General features: G+C 38.1%; 1 protein-coding gene across 1 annotated transcript in view; it reads right to left on the bottom strand.

Moving 5' to 3' along the window:
* Positions 1-12539, bottom strand: part of TNKS (tankyrase) — a 204797-nt gene that overhangs the window by 15373 nt on the left and 176885 nt on the right. Inside the window, exons 18-20 of the mRNA XM_027597791.1 lie at positions 9409-9597; positions 7266-7503; positions 6136-6218 (exon numbers count right to left, since the gene is read on the bottom strand). Coding sequence (XP_027453592.1) covers positions 6136-6218; positions 7266-7503; positions 9409-9597 — 510 coding nt within the window. The remainder of the gene's footprint in view (positions 1-6135; positions 6219-7265; positions 7504-9408; positions 9598-12539) is intronic.

Genomic DNA, 12539 nt, shown 5'->3' on the forward strand with positions numbered 1-12539 from the left:
GTAGTAAAAGAGTGTGGCCAGGAATCAAACAAGGTACTACCACAGAAGTTCATGCTATTTCTTCTACCAAGGAGATAAAAAGGAAACATAAAAACATGGTAAACGTTGGTAAATGTTTTGGAGGAATCCCTATGGAAACTCTTAGGAAGGTTCCTACTTGGTCAAGGCTGTAGGTGTTGGGAAAGACAGAAGGAATAGGAGGGGGGTCAGGAAAGGTTCTTAGAAGGTAATAACTTGGCTAAGAAGCAGAAGCTAATCGAGCAGAAGAAGGAGGAAAGGGTGTTTAAGACAAAGGGAACAGCTTGTGCAAAAGGAAAACCAAGTAAGAGAATACAGAACATTGGGAGACTCTCAGCAAGTCCAAAAGGGTGAGAGTATAATATAGAGAAAGGAAAGAAGAAGGGATGAACAGAGCAGCAGGCTAGGAGCAGATCTTAATGGGCTTTATTTATCAAGTTAAGACAGTATCCAAAAGCTCCTAGGGAGCCTTTTCAGCAGAGTAACACAATCAAAGTTGTATCTGAGGAGGAGAATGGTAGCACTTGGAAGGGCAGGTGTGGAAGGGAAAGGACTGTGTGAACAAGGTAAAGATGGAGAGAGGTAGAAGGGAGGAATCAGAGAGCGATTTCAAAATGAGAGAAGAACACAGGGCCTGGTAAATAGAAATGGTTCAGAAAAAAAAAAAAAAAAAGGAACGGGCGTAGAAATTATTCCAAAAGTCTGAAAACTGGTGAATATGAGAAATGGAAATACCTGGAAGCAGGTTTTAGATATGTCGCTCCACAATTCTGGCATTTTATACTATTAGAAATAGTTTTTTGGAAAATTATCTTTAATTCGCTTAAAAAATAACTTAGTTATCTCCAGGAAATTACAAGTTTCTTGAGCTAGTTATTTATATCTAGCATACACTAAAGTCAAATTGATCAAACCTATCAGACTGGCTAGAATCAAAAAGAAAAAAATAACAAGTGTTGGGGAGGATACAGAGAAAGGGGAACGCTCATACACTGTCGGTGGGAATGTCAACTGGCATGGCCATGGTGGAAAACAGTACGGAGGGGCCTCCAAAAATTAAAAACAGAACTGCCATAGGATCCGGCAATTCCACTTCTGGGTATTTAGTTGAGGAAAACAAAAATACCAATTCAAAGAGATGTATGTGCCCCTGTGTTCACTGCAGCATTATTCACAATAGCTAAGATAAGGAAGTACCCCAGATGTGCTATACTGTGTACACACACATGTGCATCCATTCATCTACCTGGGTTACTTCTTTATGTGTGTGTGTGCTTGCATGTGTGTGCACGTGCATGTGTGTGTGCATGTGTGTGCGTGTGTATGCGTGCGTGCGTATGCTTGTGTGTGCGTGCGCGCATATGTGCGTGCGTGTGTGTGCATGCTTGTGTGTGCGGGCGTGTGCGTGCATGTGTGTGCATATATATATATATATATAAAGTAAAATATTACTCAGCCATAAAAAAAAGAATGAAATTTTGCCATTCACGACCACATGGATGGACCTAGAGGGTATATGCAAAGTAAGTCAGACAGAGAAAAACAAGTATGATTTCACTTCTAAGTTGAATCTAAAACAGAAAAGAGAAACAGATTCATAGATAAAGGAAACAAACTTGGTTACCAGAAGAGGTAGGAGTTGAGGGGTTTCGCAAATAGGTGAAGAGGGTTAAGAGGTACAAACTTCCACTTACAAAATAAGTAAGTTATGGGAATGGAAATGTGCAGCGTAGGGAATATAGTCAATAATATTGCAATGACTTCATATGGTAACAGATGTAACTAGACTTACTGCAGGGATAATTTTGTAATGTATAAAAATATCAAATCACTATGATGTACTCCTGAAACTAATAAATAGTGTAGGTCCATTTATACTTCAATTAAAAAAATCAAATTATAATCTTTAAAATGAGGATTATTCATGTATCAGCTAAATCATCTTACATAAAAAGCAAATGTCACTTGACAAAGGGTTGCCTGTTGTTTCTAAGATTTGTTCATTTTCTTTGGGGTAGAGAGAGAAAAAGTAGAATTTTAATGGGGAGAGAAAAATTAAGAGTTTGAATGAAAAAGCTCCTACTTTCACTTGGGCTTCAAAGGATGCAAGCTAGAGTAACAGTTGTTAGAACTAACTTTATAATCACATTTATAGTTAATGTACCTGAGACCGTTCCTTGGTCTTTCGATTTTGAAATAAAAATTTATAAGATCACTTTTCATGATAATATATAGGTTGCCCATAAATATGTCCAAATAAGTCTTCTAAGTCATAGCATTTATGTTTAGGAATTTCAGTGAAAATCAAATCGGCCTTTCCCAGAGAAAAAGTGTTCTAATCAGGAAGCTATATACAGGAAGGGCCAAAGTGACACTGGTACTGTATTTATAACTATAAAGGACACAGGTATGTATTACTTGGCAAAGTATATATGTTCAAACAAGTCAAGTTAGTTAAGAGACTTCTGAGAGAATAATTGTGAAGGGATGAGGCTGTGATGCCCTGAAGGATGTTTTCCTGAGACCGGAAGTAAAATAACTATATTCCCACTCCACTGCAAGAGGAGTAACCTTGAGTAGGAACAGAAGCACTAAGATCTTATGTGTCAAAAAGACTCAGGACACAGAAGCACTCCCTGGCTTAAGAGAAACAGACAAGAATTAAATGAGTACAGTGTATATATGCCCACTCCTTCCCTCACTACACAAATATCTTGACCATCATCAATCACACACTTACCGTATGATATAGAATGTTAACGGGAGAAAATTCTATGGGTAAATTATAGAAAGGGTTACAGAATTTATCACTCTATAACGAAAGGCTACTCAAGCAACACTTGCAGTGAAAGCAAAAATTAATTTGATTGCTTGAAGACTGGGCCAGAAGACAGTCAAACACAGTTCAATAGAAAGAAAGGTAGAATCATTTGTCTGGAGGAAAGGAGCTGTGCTGGGCAATATACATTAAATGGAACAGTCAACATATTAATAAAAAAAGGATACAGAAATTATTCTTGCAAAAAGAAAATCGATGGAGCCATTTACTCAGAACAAAAGTACAGTGAAGAAAGAGAATAATAAAACTGATGAAACAGAAGCTGTCAAAAGCACCAACTGTGAAACTAAACGATTAAACTATTACAATCAATAGAATGAGAGATATCCATGTCACAGGAAATCAGTTACTGAGAGAACAAAGTAAAAGAGAAAAAATAAAACACAAAATTATGCAGCAAATAAACTGAAAGAGTAGAAACGGAAATCCTTTGAAAATTTTTCAACAGTCGATTGGAGTTATTTGTGTGAATTAGGGTCTTTGGTTTATTAAGCAAAGATGTGTGAAATTTCATAGTTACTGTGGATCTGATTTGGGAAGAAGGGATATATTAAGGGATATCCTTTGGCTTTAGCAGAAGATAATGTTTTTACAATAGCTTTCATACCTTCAGGGAGGGAACAAGGGAAAAACATTCTTATTGTTTAGGATATTCTCATAAGAAATCTCCAGGGCGCCTGGGTGGCTCAGTTGGTTAAGAGTCTGCCTTCGGCTCAGGTCATGATCCCGGGGTCCCCTGCTCAGTGGGGAGTCTGCTTCTATCTCTGTCCCTCCCCTGTGCTCATGATCTCTCTCTCTCAAATAAATAAATAAAAAATCTTAAAAAAAAAAAAATCTCCAAACCAGAGGGTAAATCAGCGGTAGGTGAAGCTAAAAGAAAAGTGAATTATTAGAGAACTCTATAAAGTCCTCACCACCAAAGACACATCTGATGCTTCATTAAAGCATATTTTATTTTATTTTTTTTAAAGATTGTATTTATTTATTTGATAAAGAGAGACAAAGCGAGAGAAGGAACACAAGCAGGGGGAGTGGGAGAAGAAGCAGGCTTCCTGCCAGGGAGGGAGCCTGATGCGGGGCTCGATCCCAGGACCCTGGGACCATGACCTGAGCCAAAGGCAGATGCTTAACGACTGAGCCACTCAGGCGCCCCTCATTAAAGCATATTTTAAAAACTGGCACAGAAGCACAGTAGGACTAGGAATTTTAACTGTCTGGACACTTGAAGGTATTATAATTGACAGTCAAGGAAAGTGATCCGTTAAGTGCCTGACCCCATGTTACACAGCTAGTAAGAGAGAGAAAATAATCAGAATCAAGGTCTTTTAGTCCAGTGCTATTTCTGCTCAACTGTTTTGATCAATAAGACCATAACTGCAATAAGCAACATAAAGAAATTTAGCTAAAAAAAAGAATGAAAAAGAACTGGTGTTTTTAATTAATTTCAAACTGACTGTAAGTCTATGAAAAAACCAGAATGGTGCAAAGAGGCCAGTGAGGAATTTGGAAACTACATCCATAAAGAGAAGAACTGAAATACAAAAAGGGTATATTTATCTTAAAATAGGAGAAACTTTGTAGGAGAGGGTGGTTGGAAGGGTAAGTTCATGATAAGCTGATTAGGTCTTAGAAATATATGAAGGGAGACGATCCATGAGAGACTATGGACTCTGAGAAACAAACAGTGTTCTAGAGGGGAAGGGGGTGGGGGGATGGGTTAGCCCGGTGATGGGTATTAAAGAGGGCACGTACTGAATGGAGCACTGGGTGTTATACGCAAACAGTGAATCATGGAACACTACATCAAAAACTAATGATGTAATGTATGGTGATTAATGTAACATAATAAAAAAAAAAAAAAAAAGAAATATATGAAGGGCTGTATTATGTTGTGGTGAGCTGAATGGTGGCCCTCAAAAAGATATGTCCATGTTTTAATCCCCAGAATTTATGAAGGACCTATCTGGAAAACTTTTTTTTAGATCTTTGCATATGTAATTAAGGATCTTGAAATGAGGAAATCACCTAGTATTACAGGGGTAGGCCTTAAATCCAATGCAAGCGTCCTTATAAAAGACACAGAAGCGCAGACAGACAGAGAAGGCAAGGTGACAATGGAAGCAGAGGTTGCAGTCATGTGGCCGTAAGCCAAAGGGGCCTGGAACCTGGCAGAGGCAAGAGAGTGTAGCCCTGCCAACAACTCAATTTTGAACTTCAGGCTTCCAGAACTGGGAGGGAATAAATTTCTGTTGTTTAAGCCACCAAGTTTGTGGTAATTTGTTGTAACAGCCCTATGAAACAAGTACGTGAGCAGACTAGAGATTAGATTTCTGTGCCAAACAGGGTAAATGTAAACATAAAATTAATAGATTATACACGGAGGCAGATTTGGGCACACATTAAATTACAAGCACTTTATTACACTTGCCCAAAGTGTAACAATTTATCTTCCCACATGGATGTTAAAAGAGTAGAATCTGGAAAAATGACTAAATACCTTTTTCATTTTAAGATTCTACATATAGTAGTAACAGTCAACTTAAACTCAGGAACTTATTATTCAATACTGAATACTGACCGTGGTAATTAAATCACACAGTAATAAGTTAAAAAGTCATTATCCTGTATAAAAACAGGATGACAAACAGAAAGGTCTTAATTCTTAAATGCTGTAATGGTGACTTCATACCCAGACCTTCATACACATTTAAGATGTACGTGAAAATAGGGTATGAGTATGTGGCCAAGTTTTATGAGTATGTGGCCAAGTTTTGGTTCAACATTATTTTAGACTCACCCGGACACAGAAACTTCATAAAGAGGTAATTTTAAAAAGGTACACTTGTCCAGGAATTACTCTGCTTTCCAAATTTAACAGACAGTCGCTTTGTGAAGATTTTAAATAGCTAATATAAAAATGTGTCATTGGTTTTAAGTGGAGTGTATTCACATATATTGAGATGAATAAGCACCAACACTTTGTAGAAACAAAATAATGAAAGATTTTGAAAACATTCTTTTGAGGTGGTTTCATGGCCTAAGTTTATGTAACAAAACATATGTAGTCAAACCCCTTATAAAGATATAATGAAATAACAGTTAATGACTCCCATTACTAGTTAGACAATTTTGGGGAGGATTATAAAATGCTGGATTCCCCTGGCTTCTTTGGAATTTTGAAATGAGTTTTAAAGTTAAGAAGTAAAAAAGAAACAAGGAATGGCAATTAATGACTCTTAATATTTAATTAAAAAGACTCAGCAAAAAGGAGAGCTTACCTGCTCTGTTTCAAAGATGTCCCGAAGGTGCTCAAGACCAAGGCTTTTTAGGAACTGGCTGATATTCATGTCAAGACCCGCAACTAAAACAGACATATATTAAAGTTTTCAGAAAGCAGTTTATCAATCTAAAGGAAGTTACAGTATTTATGTAAAGCCATGGCTCTCTGACACCCTTGCCTGTGCAGATGATTTCATATCCAGATGACTTTGTAACCATTTACATACATATATTTAATTCAGACACTTCAAGTCATCTCTGAATTTGGTGGATAAGTAAAAGCAGAGTTTATCTTATCAGTGGCATTTATATTAATTGTAATATTATAAAGTTTAATCTAATGCTTTTAGTGAAATATTTAACAGTTGGAATTAAAAATTGAATTTACCAGTTATGGTTTCAGTTTCCATTCCTTAAATGATGTCTCAGTTTTTTTCTGATATAATTTCAGTAATAAGACTCACTGAGTAGTTAAATAAAATATGGTTAGAAATGGATATATTGGAATATACATAAGAACAATGTAGATGTCAAGGTATTTATTCTATGAAGATAGTTCTTATAAACTGGTGTGTACATGAAAACTTACAGACAGGATGTCTGTAAGATGTGTTCAATAATTACCAAGAGAAGTAAGTGGAATCTGTTCATTTAAAAAAACAAAAACGAGGGGCGCCTGGGTGGCTCAGTTGGTTAAGCGACCGCCTTCGGCTCAGGTCATGATCCTGGAGTCCCGGGATCGAGTCCCGCATCGGGCTCCCTGCTCAGCGGGGAGTCTGCTTCTCCCTCTGACCCTCCTCCCTCTCATGCTCTCTGTCTCTCATTCTCTCTCTCTCAAATAAATAAATAAAATCTTAAAAAAACAAAAACAAAAATGAGGGGCACCTAGGTGGCTCAGTCGGTTGAGGGTCCAACTCTCCATTTCAACTCAGATCATGATCTCAGGGTTGTAGGATCGGGCTCTGCACTGGGTGTGGAGCCTGCTTAGGATTCTCTATCTCCCTCTCCCTCTGCCCCAACCCCGCCACCTGCACCTCCCCTAGGCTACTCTCTCTCTTTAAAAAAACAAAAACAAAAAACAACCCTCCCACACACCAAAAACCAAATAAGCATTCACAAGTATACTTGCCTTCTCCTTCCTTCCTTTCTGTGCCCGCTGCACCGTCCCCCGTATTGGACGGTCCTCCTACTGCCAGTTCCGCTAAAGGGCCGGTGAGGTTATCGATGCTGCTAGCAGCTGACAGGCAGGAGGGGGTGGATGCTGGTGAGATCAGAGAGGCACTCACTACGGTGGCCTGAGGTTTAAAACAGGTAGGTAAGGCCTCCGGGGGCATGGCATCTATCAGCAAAGCTCTGATGTCGTCAGCCTAAAAATAATTAGACAAATAAACACACACAAAAATACATTTTAAAATGGTAAGTTTTTCCACTAAGGACCAAATGCTTTGTGAAATTTGTCTTTAGTGAGTGCATAATTATTGCCCACTGGTTTTTGATCCTTCAATTCCCAGACCTACAACTCCAAAGAGTCCCAGCAGTTTCTGTAGGTGTCAGAACTGGAGTCCCTAAAAATATTTCATCTTTTTAAGATCTAATATAAAACTTGGTGACTTTAGTTAATAATACTGTATTATGGGGCGCCTGGGTGTTGTTAAGCGTTAAGCGTCTCCCTTCGGCTCAGGTCATGGTCCCAGGGTCCTGGGATTGAGCCCCGCATTGGGGTCCCTGCTCAGCGGGAAGCCTGCTTCTCCCTCTCCCACTCCCTCTGCTTGTGTTCCCTCTCTCGCCATCTCTCTGTCAAATAAATAAAATCTTTAAAAAATAATAATACTGTATTACATACCTGGAATTTGCTGAGAACAGATTTTAAATGTTCTTGCCACACACACATGCACATATATGTGAGTTAACTATGGATGAAAAAGTCTAAGAATTTAGACTATATTGATTTCTGGAAACAGTTTTTAAACACTGAAACGTGCATATGGTTGTTCACTGATTACACATGTATTTAAAGAATAAGTTAATAAAGATGTAAATGGAGTTTAAAAAAATTTCATCTCTCGTTTAAAGAACAGCCTGTTGCAGTGTTGATTCTCAGTCTCTACTTTTGAAGGAGTTCTCATATTTACACTGTGCTCTGTATATGCCTAAATAATGACAATGATTTTTATTCAGTTATTTAGCACATGCTTAGTAATGTGACATACAGTTAGAATCTGGAGAAATTTTTTAGTTTGGCTGGCTTATTCATCGCCACCACAGTTTGTTAGGCATAACCGCTGTGAGCACCTTGGAGCCTCCGAAGACAGCCAGCCATTCAGGCCCTCCCCTGCGCGCATGCATGCCACTCTTCCCATCAAGAGGCGGCATCTATCTCCCTTCCTTTAGATCTGGGTGGCCCTGCGAGTGGCAGTGACCAATAGCATGTAAACGGAGTGATGTCTGAGGCTTTTGAGGCCCGCTTTAAAACGACTGGCAGCTTCTACTTCTCTCAGAGAAGGCGTCTCCATGCTGTAAAGAAGTCCAGGTTAGACTACAGAGTGAGGGGGGGCACTCTGTGGAGAGACCCCTGGAGGATGAAGGGCCACCGTAGGCCTTGCAGCCTCGGCTGAGCTCCCAACTGAAGGTAGGTGTCCATATCGCAGAACTGTCCCGCTGAGCCCAGGCAACCCACAGAACTGTGAGAAATAATACATCACTGTATTAAGCCACTCACTTGGTTCTGGTTAAGCTACTAAGTGTTCTGAAGTGGTCTGTTACTCAGCAAGAGATGGATGAGACAGAATGTGGCTTGGGAAGGTAAGTCTTGTTAAAAAATTGTAAATTATTGTGCATATCAATTTACTTTTCCATCTTCAGAGGAATAATAAAACGGCCTAGAAGGTAAATTTTCTTCGACTATCTCATAGCCTCCGGGTAAATTATCATGAACATTGGTTGCTCCTGAACAATATGCCAAATGTAGAAGGTCTAAGATATTTTACTCATGTAGTTCTCTGAGGATACACTTTAGATACATGTTTCTCTGTTTTCCCTCCAAGTTAAGCATGGAAAAAAAGAATTATGTTAACGCACTGCTTAGTGTGCCTTAACAGAGTTTTGAACTATATAAAAATGCAAATGAAAAAAATTTCAGAAGGAAGGAAATTTGCTCTTATTCTGAGGGAAATATGTACCACTAAAGAGAAAGCTGCTAAGCCTGAAAGTTAATGTCACCCCTGAAAGCATAAATTTAAAGCAATACTAAATAATTTGGAATGAAGACTTACTGTTGCCAGATCTAAAGGTGTCTGACCTTCTTGGTTCTTCATAGTTGGATCCGCACCATGGGCCAAGAGCAGGGCACATAACTGGGTCCTTCCTTTCTGGGCTGCTTCATGAAGAGGAGTAAATGCCCACTTATCTGTGGCATTTACACACGTGTTGTATTTTATCAATAATGCTGCTATATCCACATGCTGAAAAAAAAAAACAAAGGATGCAAAGGATCAAGAATGAGATTATCTGGTAAAGCTCCATCAGGTGTGCCTGTTGTATTTAACATTTCATTCCCTCTTATCTCTCTTCTCATCCTATAAGTTTCTTCTATTAAAGAAAGCATACTTATCCCACTCCTCTATTCTGGACTCCATCTTTTCTTACCTCCAAAATCTCAATTCCACAATTATTACTGTTTTACCTTGTGGTTCTTCACAGGCGCTTGTAAAATTTTTTATTCAGCCTTCTAACATATTCAGGTCTGTCTTAAAAACAAACACATAAAATGAAACTATTATCTGACTCCAAGGCTCCTATCAAAGGTCTAGACTGCCTGTCAAACTTCTGAAAACAAGTGTTCTTGTTTGCTTCTCTTATCTTCCTATTTCTCTTCTAATCCACTGCAATATGATCTATTTATTGAAACATTCGTCTCAAAGATTCTCAGTGTTTTCTCTTCAGCCCTTGGGAAAGTAATGTAACATAACAAAACAACATTTTAGAAAACTTAGTCTGTCATGTCCAAAATGACTTGAGGGCAGAGAAAATGTTAGCAGCAGATATGTTAACTAATAAGCTGGGCGTGATGTGATGAGATGCTGAACTGAACTGTGATGGTTAGAGAAGAACCAAAAAGAAGAGCTAAAATCGAGAGACTGTAAAGGAAAAAAAATGGGTTTTAGAAAGACAGATTAACTGCAGAGAAAGAGACAGAAAAGCCAAAGATGACTACCTTTCATTTTTCAAAATTTGTCTAGAAGATTAAAAGCCAAAGGGGAACCCTTAAAAGAAACTGAGTAGCAAAAGTTTAAGTGGGAATGAAACTGTAAGAAAGGAAGTTTCACTTTCGGTAAATAGTTTTTGAGGTAAAATGTCAAAGTAATACTGTTCTGTAAATGGTCTGACATAGAAGTCTGGAGCACAGATAAAGGTGCCATTTATTTACTCACTTCTGCTCTCTTACCTACTCACCCAACCACCAGACATTGGTGAATACCTACTAAGTGCCTGGTCCTGTGGGTAGGGACTCTCGGGGGACTGCAAAACAGAATATTGAGTTGACAGTTGCAGCTAGTTGATAAAGTCACTAAGAAAAGGAATACAGAAAGATAATTTTCAGGGGGATAAGGCTTTGAGAAAACAGTATTTGGGGAAAGGAGACTGGAAGAAGAGTCCTCAGAGGAGACAAAAGGGGTGGTAAGAACTGAAGAACTGTAAAGAGCCAGGACCACACAAGACAACGTAGGAGAGAGTTTCAAGGACAGCAGGGTTCTCTCAAGTAATAAGTTCTGTATAGCAAAAAGTTTGTTTCTTCCCAAAAGTCCTTATAAAACAAGCTTAAGACAATCAATTAGGCAATAGTAATATTAATTCAATGATTGAGCTTTTGAGAATAATAAAAATAACTTTATTCTTTTGTTTTTTTTTTTTAAAGATTTTATTTATTTATTTGACAGAGAGAGAGACAGCGAGAGCAGGAACACAAGCAGGGGGAGTGGGAGAGGGGGAAGCAGGCTTCCTGCGGAGCAAGGAGCCCGATGTGGGACTCGATCCCAGGACCCTGAGATCATGACCTGAGCCGAAGGCAGACGCTTAACGACTAAGCCACCCAGGCGCCCAAAAATAACTTTATTCTTATAAGCATATTTAGGGATGCTACTTTGGTTACCATTAAAGTGTTTTTGAAATTCATTTCAACTCTAATATTCTATAATTTTGTGCAGTTGACACATTTGTGTTCTTTACGGATACATTTCCTGGCATAACTTGATCATTTGTGATAATTAACTCAGAAGCACAGTATCTGTTGAGACTAGATTTCTATCTCATGCTGTTGCTCCACACAACATGTCTGAGTTAGCTGACTTTCAAGAGAATGGGAAGAGACATTCGGGAAGGCAGAAACAGAAATAGCCCAATGTGAGATTTACATATTTTCTGTAAGACAGTCTTTGCTCTCTCGAAGACACTCACCTTGAAAAGAACAGACACTTTTTCTGAAGTAATATTCAAGTTTTCAAAATATAATACTTATTAATTTCAGGAAAATAATTTCAGAAAATAAAGAGAAGAAAATTTATGAGGAAAATATAAATCAGGTAACTTCTAAGGAAGCTCCCACATTGGCTTTGACAATATAAGAAAAAAAATGAAGCCAAGGAGCATAATTACACCAGAGCTTTTGAGAACAAGCTATGTTGTGTGATCTCTTGGGGATTATGAATGACACATCATAATAAAACTGACTCTCACACAAAAGAAAAAATAGGTACCAACTGTGGTATTCCCCAAATTACTTAAACAAAGTAATACCCCCAAGTTTATCTCCCTTATTCAAAGAATATATATTGAAAAGGATAGTTCTTTTTGTTCAGTTAACCCATTCAAAAGCATGGAATAACGCCAAGCTTCTCCCCAGTAAGGTTATAGGGCATTCACACAACGATTCTGTTGATTAATTTTACTCTACTCCCATGTGTACTGGTTGAATAATATAATTTGGTAGACTACTTTCCATAGGCTTCCAAAATTAGATAGTCCAAGGAAAATTACGTGTGTGTAAAATGAACTGTATATATGTTGTTTATTATTCAACTTTCTTTATACTGAATTTATAGTTTATGCTTGGAGCAACCAATTACATGCTTGTTAAACCTGCTGACAAACATCTGAAAGAGCAATACACAGGAATGAGTATATTACTAAAAAGTAGATTAAAAACACACTTCTTAAGTCTTTTAAATAGCGACACCACTGAGGCGAAAATAGTAACTGAAATTTAAGGCTGACAAATGCAATAAATAAGCTACAGCTTAGTTCTATACCATTTATAAGAACAAAGTATTGAACTGGAAGGTCTAGAAAAGGAACTGAACTCTGCTGGAATGTTTCGAAGAGAAAGAGGCAAATTAACATGGTTTCA

The sequence above is a fragment of the Zalophus californianus genome, chromosome 2, assembly GCF_009762305.2.
Source record: "Zalophus californianus isolate mZalCal1 chromosome 2, mZalCal1.pri.v2, whole genome shotgun sequence".
NCBI classification, from domain to species: domain Eukaryota; kingdom Metazoa; phylum Chordata; class Mammalia; order Carnivora; family Otariidae; genus Zalophus; species Zalophus californianus.